Genomic DNA, 16273 nt, shown 5'->3' on the forward strand with positions numbered 1-16273 from the left:
CAAATTTAATTCGGAAATTATCACTGTGTTGTCTTAATAGCCGTCCAGGAGTGCTTCCTGTTATTTGAACACCTCTTCCTCTCCCTATTCTTCCCACAGGCTTCGACGGCTGCCTGGCCTATGTGAAGTACAATGGGGAAAATCTTCCCTTCAGCGGAGATCACAGCACTGTCACCATCTCCAAGACCAGCCCAGCCGTCAAGATCGGCTGCAGAGGGCCCAACCTGTGTGAGAGCAGCCCATGTTGGGACGGCCTGATGTGCGTCAACCAGTGGTACACCTACCAGTGCCTCCCACCCGGTGAATGCGCCTCGAACCCCTGCCAGAACCGAGGGAGCTGTGTCCCTGGCCCCCACTCTAGTTACACCTGCGTCTGCTCTGAATTCTACACTGGCAAGACCTGCGAGACCCTGGTGGCGTGCCTGGGGGTTCAATGCCCTCAGGGCACACTCTGCAAGACAGCCAACAACGGCGGCTTCATCTGCAGCCCGAGCCCCACGGCCAAGGAGCTGACCTTGCCCATCTGGGCGGTACCGGCCATTGTGGGCAGCTGTGCCACAGCCCTGGCCCTGGTGGTGCTCAGTCTGATCCTCTGCAACCACTGCAAGGGCCGCAACAAGACCAACGTGCCAAAGGAGGAGAAGCAGCCCAAGGAGAAGAAGAAGAAGAAGAAGAAGAAAGGGAGCGAGAACGTGGCGTTTGACGATCCAGATAACATCCCGCCGTACGGCGACGACATGACGGTGAGGAAACAGCCTGAGGGGAACCCCAAGCCAGACATCATCGAGAGGGAGAACCCCTACCTGATCTACGACGAGACAGACATCCCCCACAACAACGAGACCATCCCCAGCGCCCCGTGTGCCCCCTGCCAGATGCCTGAGGCAGATATTGAGCACTATGACATAGACAACGCCAGCAGCATCGCCCCGTCCGACGCCGACATCATCCAGCATTACAAGCAGTTCCGCAGCCACACGCCCAAGTTCTCCATCCAGAGACACAGCCCTCTGGGCTTCGCCAGACAGTCTCCCCTACCCTTGGGGGCCACCAGCTACACCTACCAGCCCCAGTACAGCCAGGCCCTGAGGTCCACCCCTCTCAGCCACTCAGCCTGCCCCACACCCAACCCCCTCTCCAGGCACAGCCCGGCCCCCTTCACCAAGCCCTCGTCCTTCTACCGCAACACCCCCACTAGGGAGCTGAACCTGGCCCGCCGGGATGGAAGCCCCCTGGACCTGCACCACAACGAGATGGGCCAGCCGGGCGCCATGTTCAACTACGCCACCCGGCTGGGCCGCCGCAGCAAGAGCCCCCAGACCATGGCGGGCCACGGCTCCCGGCCGAGCAGCCGGCTCAAGCAGCCCATTGAGCAGATCCCTCTGGAGACGGGACCCCCTGTGGGGCTGTCCATCGAGGAGGTGGAGCGGCTCAACACACCGCGACCCCGCAACCCCAGCATCTGCAGCGCCGACCACGGCCGCTCCTCATCCGAGGAGGACTGCCGGAGGCCCATGTCGCGGGTCCGCAACCCGGCCGACGGCATCCCCGCCCCCCCGGAGTCATCATCTGAGAGTGACTCGCACGACTCCTTCACCTGCTCAGAGATGGAGTACGACCGGGAGAAGCCCGTGGCCTACAGCTCCAGGGTTCCCAAGCTGTCGCAGGTCAACGAGTCGGACGCCGACGACGAGGACTACGGCGGGCGGCTCAAGCAAAGGCGTTACTCTAGCCGGTGGGCCGAGGGCGGGCCCGCTGCACAGGCGCCGATGACGGACCATTACACTTTGCCCCACAAACTGGGCCAGCAAGCCGGGGGCTTCAACTGGGACAACCTGTTGAACTGGGGCCCCGGCTTCGGCCATTACGTGGATGTGTTCAAGGACCTGGCCCTGCTGCCGGAGAACGCAGCTGCAAAAGAGATGGACATTGAGATGAACAGTGGGGACGGGTCAGTGACCATTCTGAATGAAGGGGAGGCCGAGCAATATGTATGAGACTATTTATTACAATCCCGTACAATATGGTATGTTCTCTGAAAGACAAACTTAAGACAATGTATATACGAAGCAGAGAACATTGGACTAGCAGTCTCCATTCATGTCTTTGTGCAGTAAGGCAGAAAGGGACACCTGTAATATTACTTCGGACGGAGTTAAACCCTCTTGGAAGAGTTTACCAGTCCTTTCCAGACCTCATACTGTAACTATACAATCATTCATCTCTTTAAGGCGTCATTATGCGAAATACATTAACACCAAATGGTTGGAACAAAGAGCCTGTGTCTGAATTCAATTTAGGAACTGCAAAGCTCCATTTTATCTTAATCAAAATGTAGCTGGTCTGTATTACCAATAATGCCACTCCTTTGCAAAACTTCTGTTACATTCACTTGTGAGAGATAAGAGGAGCGATAACGTTGAAACACTTTGCAGGAGAAATTCCAAAGGCCATAGCAATAGAAACCCCAGCCTGTCTTTTTTTTGTCCCGATTCTCATTTTTAAAAGGAAGCATGTGTGTTTTGATCCCACTGCACCTGTAAGCGTCAAGATACAGCCCTCGGTGCGAAAATGAGCACACCACTTTGTTCGCACGGTAACCGAGGCCTGCCAATGTTATGACACGAGCACGGTAACCACTTTCTCTGGCTGTATGTGCTCACAGATGACTGGCTAAGCACTCCAAGAGCTAGGATTAATCAAGTCCCTGCCTTACCGACATTTGAGGATGGAGAATGTTGGTTCTGTTGGCGGGGGGTGGGAAGGGAAGGTTCTGAGGTGAATAGTCTGGGTCACAATCCTCCGAGCTGGAGTGTTATTCGACCAGCCAAAAGGTTGGGGCAAGGCTAGCTGATCCATCCCGTCTTGCCGTGAACCCCTCCCTACTAAGACTATGAACTTGTGTACATTTTTTATTATTCATGGGAAATCATGGAAGTTATAGTTGTCAGTGTTTGTGTCCCTTCTTTTTAAATGTATGGTTTCTACTTTTTGTACTGTTTTATTAACTTAAATGACTTAAGCAGTGTTTTATGGATATTTTCACATGCCCAAGCGTATGTTCTTACTTTCAGGGAAAGTAAGATCGAAGACTTATTTTTTACATTTGTTACGTATGTAACATCAATATTTTCCACTTTTGATAAAACTATAACATGCTTTGTAAATGTAAAAAGCCAATAACAGAATAAAAAGTATTTATTTAAAGATCTCTTTCAATACAAAGTGAGCACACCGTGCGGTAAGCAATCTCACTGCAATCCTATGGGGGCTGTCTGAAAATAAGGCAAACTTAAAATAGGAACCTTTTGAGCTTGTATAGCAGCTCAATAATGTGGGTGGTAAGGTATTTTATACTCTAAGGACTCTAAGCCTGTTGTGGGCAGAGTTTAAATAAAGCTTGGGCTGAATTGAACAAAACATTTCAAAAGGCCATTGAGTACCTAAATGAAACTGAGCCACGGTGCTGGCAGCCAAGCACAACATCCAGCGGACTTTGCGACGCAGGGCCCTGTATTGCTTTCAACAATTATTTACATCTGGCTTATTCAGCAGAACAATTTTTTCGTAGCCTGGTGATCCGGTATGCAACATGCTTATCTTCTCTGTCATCGAGAAAGAGAGAGAGGCCATGAACCAAGCGAGGAGTGACAACCCAAATCTGGTGGATTACTGTGGGCTCCTGGAGAGGTTCTGTCCGGCCGAGACCAATGTTGACGAAGCCTGCTTGGGAATGCTGTACCATGCTGATGCTGAAATAATAATAACACTCATAATGTAAATGACAGTAAGTGAATAAGAACCTTGAGTAAATACAAGAGAAGATGAATTAAAATGAACCTCACAGCATCTCTCTCTCTTTACTGTTTGTGAGATTGGCATGGCAGGGTATCAAAATGAATAGAGGAGTCAAAGATTACATAGCAATGCACTCCAACTATATGTGAATTAGAAAGGGAGACAAACCCCTATAGGTGAGAGGGAAACAGGGCTGCATAAAGGGAGTATTGTCCTACAAAATAAAACTAGAGAAATGGGTAGACACTGTATACTTGTCGTAGAAGGATATGTTGTAGTTGAAAAGTTGCCAAAATTGTGTTGTTGAATCGTCTTATCGTAATAATTTCCATTAGCTGGTTATGAAATGGAATTGCTACAGTGTATACTGTATATTTCTGAGGAACATAACATATAACACTGGGTAAACACAGTTAATGTTATTTCAATGGAGTCAAATGTACAAACACTCGTAGGGCTTTATTCAATCCGTATCGCAGAAGTTCAGCGTTACAGCGTGATTGAAAATTAGGGGTCTATCCAACCCTTAACGCTGACGCGTTACAGATTTCGTGATAGAAATGTGAAGGTCATTTCCGATTGAGATGACAAATGCAGCATTTACTGTGAATGCCGTCTCCGCGGGAACATTGGCTTTACATTTCAATTGGGCTTTATGGCTGAATTTCCTCTAAGGTTTGAATAGGCAATGTTCCCGCGTTAGCGGAGACCGCGTTCACAGTAAGCCATAGCTATATATGTCGGCTCAATCGGAAATGACCTTTACATTTCTAACGCGCAATCCGTAACGCTTCAGAGATACAGATTTAATAGAGCCTCTAGTCAAGCACAACTTCACATGATTACATTTGTTAGTTTAGCAGTGCAGGGTGACTAAGTTATCAACATTCGCCACATGAAGTTATCAACGCGTCAAGTTAAAATTGGAACAAATTGTTTTCCAAGCGAGTGATAATGACGGAGATGCCAACAAGGCGTTCCTAATGTTCTGTATCTCCCCGTGCCAAAACCTTTTTGTCTTGACTGAAGGCGCGAAAGGAGCTAGAGGCAATTTCCCATGCAGCTTAGTGGTGAGCGAAACCATTTTAAAGTCCACAAGTGTCATCGAATAAAACTGCCATTAAAATGCTTCACTATTTTAAAATCCACAAGTGTCATCGAATGAAACTGCCATTAAAATGGTTTTGATCTACTCTGTTTACTTTGACTTGTCCTCAATGTTTATAAGAGGATGTGGTGTGGCAATATTATTGACTTTCTTAAATCATCCAGTTCGTTCAAAATCCTCCCAGAGCTTGTTTATAAAGATTGATTATTCCTAAGACTCCAGCGTCATGAGGCATGATGAAACTATAACAGCTTTCCTTAGGCTTAAATGATGTGGCTTTTAATTAAAAGCATTGTCAGAGGAACATAAGCCTTATTCACTAACAAGACTCAGAGTTGTTGGCTGATCCTAAAATGTATTCTGGGAAGTGGCCTGCCTATCTTGCATGTAGTTAATGCGCAAGAGGATAATCTACTGACTGGAACATCATACGAAGAGTTTAGTTCCAAAACGCTATATCCATTCACTTTTCACATTCGTTTTTTTATTATCAGAAATTATTGCTTATGGGTACCTGTTTTGTTTGTGAAATATATTTCTGTTCTCAGATTTTTAATTCATAGATTTTAAATGTGTATTAAAATGGATTTTGTTGCAAAACGCTATATGCTGTATACATTGTTTAGCTGGAATAGAATGTCTGTTTCTTGTATACTTTACATACATAACTCATATTACTGTATTGATTCATTTAAATAAATTATTTTGTTAAAATATTGACGTCACAAATGTATCATTTGTACAGTTCTTTGTTAAAAATGTTACTATTTGTCTGACTATGTCAAACCTATCAGTGCTACATTTTTCTCTGAGAGTGAGGCGTGTATATATAGCGTTTTGCAACAAAACATTGATTATTTATCTCTCTCAAATTGAATGATCTAGTGATAGGTTTCAAACAAACACACGTATGTCATTGAACAACGCCATGCCATGATTAGAACGTGAGAAGGTTATTTAAACAATAAAAGCTCATTTACCAACATTTCTGAAAATGGATACATAGCTTTTTGCAATTAAACTCTTCATTAATGACTAGCTTTTTGAGGCAGGTGTTCATTTATGCTTACAGAATCTTAAGGCCTTGATGGATACATGGAGGACAACCGCTGGCTCATTGGTGAAATACTTGCACGTGAAATAACAGCAAAAGAGATCTACATAATAAGGAGTGTTCAAGTTCACATCTGCATCAAAGCTGTGTCGTTGCCTTCAAAAGTGTTCCTCAATGCTGTGCTTAACGCAGCCAAGTCGATGCCTTTCAACTGACATGAAAGCATCAATGAAATAAACTGCGGGAAAGAGAAAAATGGTTTACATACTTTTGTATGTCTGCATCTTTGGAATATAATATATTGTTTCTATGACTTTCTGGCACATTCTCTAGTCCAAAGGGAAGGATTATGTAGGCTTATACAGTATGCAGTGGCGTGTCCAGAGGGCGGCTACGTCCACCCCTGAATTCTGATTGGCCACCCAAGTGCCCCCCACCAGAATTCTGAGATCTGATAGATTGTCTATGAATATATTGATAATTTTGACCAAGACGTTAAAAAAAAAGAGTATGACATGCCATATTATTTTTGGCCAGACAGCACCAGATACATGGGCTACAGATACCAAGACAGAGCGGCACTGTTTGCCTCGCGAATTGAAGAAACATTATGAAACACGGATGCACACGCATGGGAAATCATTTTTTACGTTTGGTTCTTTTTTTGTAAACATTTCACTGGAAGCATAGCTTCCCTTGGCATCCATGAATACATGCCACTTTGTAGGCTGAACGTCATGACACTGATGGTGTTCGTAACTGATGTCCCTTTCCATTCAAATGGCGGTGGCACGGTGCGCTGTTGGGATGCTGGACTTATTTTGAGGTAGATGAAGGTGCGACGGAAGCCTACATTTTGAAGTGATTAGTTTGACAATCAGAGGAAAACATCATGACTGGTTGTGTTCATGACACATTAAAAGGTAATGCATTTTTTACAGTTAAATAACATCTTTACTATAAAGCCCATGAAATAAAGGTGGTGCACGTGCACGCATAGGAGGTCCCATTACTCCTGTATGATAATACCATCGTAAAGAAATCCTGACCTTGAACGCAAACACTTTAACAAGACTTTTCAAGTTGATTTATGATTTACCTCAACAGGGAAATGTACCAAACCGAAGCATTTAAAGCGTCAAAATATAATAATTATATTTTAAAAAATCCATCTTGCAGCGATTAAGGTTCAAAATGTTATGGCCCCGCTAAACTGGTTCTGTGACCCACCTTGGTCACCCCATTCAAAATGTTCTGGACACGCCACTGCTTATATGCCACCCTCTTGAAAACGTTACCAGAAGCGTCTGATAAGTGCTAAGCAGCAAACATCAACTGGTATCAAGTGTCCCGTTGCAGTGCCACCACACTGTTTCATCTGCAGACGCTAAAAGAACAACACGCCCCATCTGGTATGAGTTACGATGTTAAACTGCTGGCTCAGCATTTTGTTTCATTTTGTTTTGTTTTCTAATTCAGGGGGATGCTGACTTAATTGCCGCCTAGCTCTCTGTGCTTGGCTAACGGTTGAACTAGTGTCCTGTCCCCTGGGAAAAAATAACACACTTGTCTTAGATTTGGAAAGATAGTCTGGTTGACATTGATTTGGGGTGAGATAAAGGCAAATTTGACTACGGTAACTGCAGCGGACATCTACAGTGCCTCCAACCTTAAAGTTTGAGTTCAGAGGTTTTACACAGAGTCGGCTATCCATCAGACAGAGAGGTCTCCTTCAAATCATCCATGGTCTCAGCTTCAAGACACAAACATAGAAAAAGTGAGTGTCTACAAGCAATGGTCAACAAGCAATCCCCAGTCAGGCCAAAGCCACAGCACATAGCACTACACACACAAACATCTGCATGGGCCAAGTCCTTACACTGCCAAGTATGCATCTGTGGGTGGGTCGCCTATCTAAATGTTTACTCACTCTGCTGGCCACCACCTCATCATATAACATTGAATGTATACTGATAGTCATTCCTCCATTTATGGAGTGTATGCTAAATCCCTTTTCATGGAATCTCTATAGAGCAAAGAAAGACAACTGAGACCAAATCAATGCTGCGACTGGTGCCAGGACCTGCCTAAGTTGGCAAAGAACACAGAACTGTAGAAAATACTCCATAAAAATTGCTTCACAGAGTTCCCTAAGTAAGTCAAGCAATTACTCTGAATGCACTATGGGAATTGGTTTATTTCATTAATCATTGTGCGAATTGAAAAAGACTTGTCAGTTATCACACTCACAGTTAGTCATTTCCCCATAACTATTTCCACACTAACGCTGGGGAAAGAAGACACCAGTTTTAAGTTGAGGTGCACACAGTCTCAGTGTATTGCAAATCTTTACAATATTCCCCCTTTTTCAGTGATTGTGAAGCCCAGACCCGACAGCTCTGAATTACGTGTTGCTGATTCGTTCTCTCAACTACAGTAAGAAGCGTAGAAACAGCTGCCTTCTATGTAGTTACCACATATTTCAGCATGGCTGTTATGTTTATGAAATCATTCTGTAGGGGGATTTTACACACAATGACCTGCTGGGCAGCAACTATTCCAGAGGACCTTTTCAGTACTTCCTGTGCACTTGTATTTTATAGACTTGTAGTATTGTACTCTGGATGAGGATCATAATGTAAAATACAAACCATGGATAATTTGTTTGCTGCGTTTGAATTTCAATGCACTGGGTTGCATCCCAAGTTGACCTAATTCTGTACCTGAGGAAATGTTGTACTTCTGTAGTTTTCTCCTACTTCATCAGTCCTTCTTTGACAGGCTTGCATGTATATATAGAGGGGGGTAAACAAAAGCCATGTCCAAATAAATGCCTCTCTTTGGTATGGAGGAGTGCACAGACACTTAACAGCTGTTTCAGGCACATACATTTTCACAATAACATTCATTGCCTAATTGTCGGCCTTCACTCATTGGGCATACTTCAGTCGCTCCGTATCCCCTATGGACTTTCCCATGCCCCCTTATATCTTTCCTCATGTCTTAATCTTTTCATTCTGTCAAGCGAGCTCTCGGCAGCCTCAATGCTATTTCCAAGGTCTGGGCTTCATGCTAATTGTGTGTCAATGGTTTGGTTACCTCCCACCTACATAATGCACCTTGTTTCCTCAGCTCAAATCTGGACTGGACCATTTGTGGTCTCATTAGAATGTAGGGGGAGAAGAAAGAGACCGTATAAGCCATGCCCCGAGCATTTGATGTAAACTACGATACCATAAAAACGCGATTAGGGGTCTTGTTTTTCAGGGAAACGGGTAGATTAGTTTCGGATGGGAGTCGATCACTGCATTGAATTGAACTGAGTTACTTTATTTCTCCAGAAGGAACTTCCGTTGTAGCAAGTCAGATAGGATAAAGATATATAGTAAACACACATGATGGGGGGGTTACTAAGCTAACAAATGGAAATGTTTTAAGATGGTCATAATATGGATCATTTAGCTATTTGAATTTTAATATAAGGACCCCTATAGGTATATATAAAAAACAAAAACATTATTTGATAAAATATTACATTTGGCCAATACTACTATAGCCCATAGAAACGCATTGAATAATACATTCATAAATGGAAAATCAGACAGTCCACAAATAAATCCTAAGAAACAAGGTTTTGAAGTGTCTGTCCTATATATAAGAAAGCTTTTTGTTTTTTTACACATATTTAACCCTTTTTCTGTTGGCACAAAACCACTTCCATGAATTATTGAAACCTGTAACGGTTACCTTCAGACGAGACACTCGTAGAGCAAAACGGAGAACCCCATCGTGTTAGTGGGAGTCTCCTATTTCCATAGTAGGGTCATATTAGTTTGCAGCCAAATTGGTTCAGATGCTACAGTCTCCTGGTCTGACAGACAGCGCTGTAGCTCTGCCACTTCCAACAACAGATGCAGAAGACCTACATAGGCAAATGGATTGAGACGCGGCCCATGCAACAACAAAAAACACATCTCTATCTTAAACGGATGGATTTTGATGGGGATTATGCTTATTATGCTAATTAAACTGACGCACGGGTGCGTCAATCGATTCTTAAGGATTGAGCTGTGCTTTACAAGATGAACACAAGTCACACAAATACATTTTCATTTATAAACATTCCTTTGAAATTCTCGAAGGACGAGACTGGACATACTCTAATTTAATCCATAAAGTGTTCGTTGTATTCAAACGATCTGAGTATATTTTTTAAAGTTACTCACTTGTATTGACAAAACCCGTCAGTTCAAATGGCAGTGCTGTCATGCAGTTTCTTTTGGCATTATCCTCAATGACACCTTACCAAGTAGCACAACGACTCTATTGCTAGCAGTGTAATGAAAAGACACAAGAGGTTTTAAGGTTATGAAAATCATAGCTCAGAAGTGAATGCTTAGCCCATTCCGTGGGTTTAGTGAAAGTGCCTCAGTGAAAGGTGCACATAAATTGTGCTAATTGTGTCCACGTAGACCCCAAATTGGCTGTTTTTCTTGAACCACTCGACACTGAGACTAGAGCCACGCACCATTACCATCCATTCAATTGGAGTTCCTTTGATCTTCGCAGAGGGAACAATGGGGAGCACACAGCGATAGAACAAATAAAAGAAAAAAAACATCATCAACAATTCAAATGTGCCCAATTATTGGACCATAAATAAAAGCCTAATTAGCATAAATTGCTCCCACATTATTGCTATTTTTATATTATATGTTATTTCTTGTTTTTTCCCCCAGAATTTTCGGTTAACGTTCACTTTAAACAATTCAACGTTGGTGTAATGTTTGCTTGCATTACGATGGAGATGCTTAATTTCATAGCGAAATTGCTGCCTAATTAAAACTGGTGGGTAAATATTTACTTTACTGCAATATCCACATCTGTTTTTGTTTTTTTGGGACACATAACTCATGCTGTCTCAGTTGGAAAAACCAGATGATTTTGTTTCTCTGGTTCATGGTCAGAGTGTTGTCGACGAGGGCAATTATCACAACACGAAGTTAGGTATTGATTTTGATTCCTATCGGGGAACCCTCAATGAGACATCGGTGACTATGATGTATTTCTCCTCTGATGTAATGAGCATCGAGGCAATTATAGAATGTTATGAGAGAGTCTGTGTTGACTCAATAAATGTTCCTGATTGTAGCTCTTGCCAATTAATTAATGGAGCACAGGAGACCTGACCAAATATAGATATGGAGCAATGGGAAAATACCTCTCTTACCAAGTAGACTAGAAGTAGGTGTGAAGTTAATTGTAGGCAGCTATTGAGATGAATGTGTTCTGTTGAGCATGATGTCATGACCATTCTAGGAGAGGGCAGTAAGAGTAAATGAAGGGTTACTTGTTTGGGATGTGAAGATACCAATTCTATTGATTGCCAAAATACCATTGTAATAGATGTTTTTTTGTGTTTTTTTAAATACAAAAGCCTGTCCAAACATAAATGTCCTCAGTAACCTCTTGTTTTCACAGACTAAACTACATATCCAAAAATGGATAAAACAGCTTTGAAAACAGCTCTATTTCCTGATGATTAATTGACCTGGATATCATTAATGATAGGGCTATATTGTTGTCTCTCCTCAAAAAGTGTGGAGAATAGCATTATGTTCTATAAAGACTTCCTTTGACGCCTTTCGGTTGAAACCTCAACCTAAAAAGATGGTCCAATGTCTACTCCCACACAATTAGATGGAGTGAGCTGAAGTTTGAGCCTTTGACTTCCAGTCTCTTTTGTTCTCTTTTGTGGGTTTGGTTTAGTTTTCATTACACACTCTGATTCATGTAACTCCAATTTATAATAACCAGTTCCAGCATGGAAGGTTACAATAATAAACCGTCATTCTTTTCTCAAGTTTGAATGTTTTCCTTGGTCACTGTTGAAGTCACCGTGCCATTAAAATGCCAAAAATGACTTCATTGTGATTTCTATCCAACTTTGGCGGGAAAACCTTACTGTTGTCTATTGCTCTACTGACATGATATTTCAGGTCGTTCTATGGTGTAAAATAAATTTTAAAAGCCTTTCTAAATTCGGATGTGTCTAAATGTAGCATGAGGATGTTGAGAATGCATATCATACAGTGCCTTCAGAAAGTATTCACACCCCTTGAGTATTTCCACATTTTGTTGTGTTACAGCCTGCATTTAAAATTGATAAAATGTTCTGTCACTGGCCTACACACAATATCAAATGATGTCAAAGTGGAATTATGTTTTTCCAAAATATTCCTAATGAATAAAAAATGAAAAGCTGAAATGCCTTCAGTAAGTATTCAACCCATGTGTTATGGCAAGCCGTTTAGGAGTAAAAATGTGCTTAAATAAGTAACATGTACTCGCTCTATGTGCATTAATAGTGTTTAACATGATTTTTTAATAACAACTTCACCTCTGTACCCCACACATACAATTATCTGTAAAGTCCCTCAGTCGAGCAGTGAATTTCAAACACAGATCCAACCACAAAGGCAAGGGAGGTTTTCCAACGCCTTGCAAAGAAAGGCAACTTTTGGTAGATGGGTAAAAATACAAAAAAGCAGACATTGAATGTTCCTGGTGAAGTTATTAATTACCCTTTGGATGGTGTATCAATACACCCAGTCACCACAGAGATACAGGCGTGCCTCCTAACTCAGTTGCAGGAGAGGAAGGAAACCGTTCAGGGATTTCACCATGAGGCCAAAAGAATAGGGGTTAGTTAGACCTTGTGTACAGCGTCTATGACACTGTTACAGGTTTTGGTTTTTCCATTTATGTTTTGAGGTTGCACTTCAGGACATATAGCTCTTTAGCACGTAGGACGCACCAATTGGTATCACCTTGTTAGTCAGTATGTGTTACACATGTGCTGGTTGCCATCTCGTTAGTTGGAAGGTGTTTCACCTGTGCTGGCCCAGGTGCTATTTAAGAGTGGCTGGCCCAGTGCTCCTGTGGTCTTGAGAGATATGGAGGGTCAGCCCCTTTAGTTAGCTCTCCTGTTTTGATTTCTAGAAAAACATTTCTTTGTCTGATTTCCCTGCTCCACCTTTTTGGTTCGTTTCCTGTCTTTAAGTTTGGTGTGGGTTTTTCTTTTGTTTGCCTTTTCTTGGGCAAATTAAGTGGGCGCCCATGTTTGTTGTCTTTTAGGTTCCAGTTGTTGTTTCCAGTTGTTGTTGCTAGTCAACTTCCAGTGGACACCCCAATGTGTGTATTTCAGAAACTCTTCTAAAATCCTGTATGTTTTTGTTTTGGTTGTTGGTCAGTGACTCTTTGTTAGTTCCCCCTTCTTTTTGAGCGACATTTTTGGTTTTCTTGCTGGGGAACGTAACAAGCACCTCCAAATGTTTATCAATGAAGGCAAACAATAATGTGAATAAATTAGTATAGTATAGATGTTTAAAGTTCAATGCGTCTCTTGTAGCTTCCACCGTGGCTGACCTGAAGCTGATCTTCTCAAATCTGTCCCATCGCGATTGCCAACATAAACAGACGACTCTCAAGACATAGTATAGCTCTGCTATTTCAGAAGAGGGTGATAAACGCATATCCAATGTGGTACTAAAACAGAAGAAATTTCTTAATAATAGCTAATGAGACTCGTGCTATAAAGAGCATTGCTTTCTGTGGATTTCGGTAGCCATACAGGGTTCACAACACTAATGTTAAGGCTTGACTACACAGTTTGGAGTGATGCTTGGTCTTCAATCTGCCGGTCCTGGTTCAGGTCTTCATGTCTCCAGAGAAGATCCGTAAAACAGCATACGAATAAAATCCTCTCGAAATGGTTCAATAACACAGGTTTTATGGCATGAAAAAAAGCATCAATCTTTTGTTAGTGCTGCAAGGAGATACTCTTATCAAAAGAGTACGCTGAGCTATAAATCAAAGACATGGTTATAAAAAGTCCCAATTAGAAACGCATTGTAATCGTGGCACAGAGTTCTGTAGTATGATACAGAGATATGAGGATGTACTGTGTGTATGCCTGAATGGTCGCTAACAATGTGAAATCCTTGTCGACGTGTTTATCCGCACGATGCTCCCCTCGCCAACTGAACAGTCGAAACGTATTCTGATTTGTGCTTCTCTTGGCAAGGTGAAACAGCCTTCTCTACTTCAATTCATATTTCCTCAGCAACATTAGAAAGCCCGGATTCGCAACATTTTTATTGAGCAATTATGGCTTAACAATTCCAAATTCATAGCAAGTGTCATTAATTGCAATGTATTTATATAGTCATTACGAGGCAGGTACAGTGTAACTACATTGCATGTGGACATTGTTACTTGAAACTGAGAAACCTTTTTGCGGTTTGAATAACATTGGCATGTGTACCTGCATTGTGCTGTAGTTACATTCTACATACTTATGTAATTATTTAGCGACACTTAATGTAAAGTGAGACCAAATGGGGCACTAAAACAAGGATACCACAGGTACAGCAGAGAAAATTATTTTTGATTCAGTGTTGTCTTTGGCTGTGGTATGGTTCTGAAAGGTAGCCGTCCACACAGTAATTATCAAATGACTACGTAATGGCAATGAGCAAGTAAGATGTTTACCAGGGAGTGTCTCGAAGTTCAACAGGTTAGTTAAGGAGGCTTACCCTGAATATTTCCATGCTATTAAATTCAGTGGTGAGATTCTTGTGAAGAGCCTCCAAACTCTGCACCTGGTTCATATTCCATCTGCACAATCTGCTTTCTTTGGACACCACATCTTCCTCTTATTTGATTTCAGCTCTTTGAGATATAAAATACATGCTGATACTTAAAAGTGTCTTAGGGGACGTCTCGAGGTAGAAAGCAGCATTTTGAACCATTTGGAAAAGTGATTTATTATATGCCTTGGCTTCAGCGTACAAAACTTCAGCATTGGAACTGTTTCGGGCGAGACAGAAACGCACACTGTCTGCGTTACTATACAATTACTGGGATCCATTCATGCTTTTTTGAACAAGTAAATCTTGGAGTCTGTTCAGGTATTTTTATAGACCAGATCAAAAGATTTATGGCATCATATTTACATAAAGATGCAGAAATGGAGATTTACATATTACTGTATCAGTCTGTCACCGTTTAGATCCTCTGTAATTTCCCTAGAATTTAGTGGAAGTGGCTCCGAGGTTAACTGATTGCACTAAATGATGGTGCTTGGTGTTGTTATATTGAGTTAGATACTACAATACGTCTGGTTACGCTCCCTATAGTTTATGTGACTATGGGGTGGTGTATAACCACTATGAAACCAACTCAGTGGCCTTGTGGTTAGAGTGTCCGCCAGAAGGTTGGGAGTTCGATCCTTGGCCGAGTCATACCAAAGACTGTGAAAACGGGAACCAGTGCGTCTCGGCTTGGCACTCAGCATTAAGGAGAGATTGGGGGTATGGCCCTGCAATAGACTAGCGTCCTGTTCAGGGGGTGTAATTTTACATCAAGCTGCCTCACGCTACAGAAACAGGGGATAGGCTCCTGCTCCTATGAGCCATTCCGGCTCGCTTGTTCAAAGCTACATACTTCTATCCACTATGATAATCACTGCAGAGTGAATAACTAAATAAATGCATGTATGTGTAAAGTGTACAAATCAATACTGTCTGTTGGCCTTGGAACTGCAGTAACCTGCTTGACTAGATGTTCAGTGAATTGTAACTACATTCAGTATCTTCTACAGACATCTGAGAATTGTTTACAAAAAATAGTCCATTCAACCTTTTGTGGTTTACTTCTTAGAAAATGTAGTTGTACACTGACCACAGTGATGCAATCATAGATATGTGGTCCAATAATTGGGGATACTATGCCCCCTGAAGATTTAGCGGTTTTCCCAAACTCTGGTCCTTTGGCTACTATACGCTGAGATATAATCCAGCTGAATACCCAGACCAGGCCAGGCCCAAGTCCTGAATCAGTAGTCTCCATTGATGAGGCACAGCAATTAGACGTTTCCTCATGAAGACACTGTAAGGAAAAGGGACTGCTGTTGTCATGAGTTGTTTTCTTTTTAGCCGTTTCCCCACAACATAGCCTTTCCGTGATAGAGTACACTTGGTACTGTTCAAGTGATTGTTTATCTGGTAATGTAGTTGGTGGTAAGAAGTACTCCTCTGAGAAGTGTGTGTGTGTGTGGGGGGGGGTGGTAAGAGCGGCAAGAGGGGCAGGAAGTTTGAGAGCAGCCAAGAGGCCTGTTTTCCTGGCACACAATGACAGGAAACGCTGCCACACTATAAATGGAAGCTGAAAAAGTGGTAAAACTCAGTCAGCAAGGCCTCGTCCACCATTCTAGAGGATTTATTGGTTTCTGCCTCTCTTACAACAGTTCC

At 42.4% G+C, this 16273-nt stretch overlaps 1 protein-coding gene across 1 annotated transcript in view; it reads left to right on the forward strand.

Moving 5' to 3' along the window:
• The window catches only part of LOC139581168 (protocadherin Fat 4-like), a 92978-nt gene extending 87034 nt beyond the window's left edge, over window positions 1-5944 (forward strand). The window contains exon 17 of the mRNA XM_071410650.1: window positions 100-5944. Within this exon, the coding sequence (XP_071266751.1) occupies window positions 100-1997 (1898 nt within the window). The 3' untranslated portion in view covers window positions 1998-5944. The remainder of the gene's footprint in view (window positions 1-99) is intronic.
• The last annotated feature ends 10329 nt before the right edge of the window (window positions 5945-16273 follow it).

Source organism: Salvelinus alpinus, chromosome 7, assembly GCF_045679555.1.
Source record: "Salvelinus alpinus chromosome 7, SLU_Salpinus.1, whole genome shotgun sequence".
NCBI lineage: Eukaryota > Metazoa > Chordata > Actinopteri > Salmoniformes > Salmonidae > Salvelinus > Salvelinus alpinus.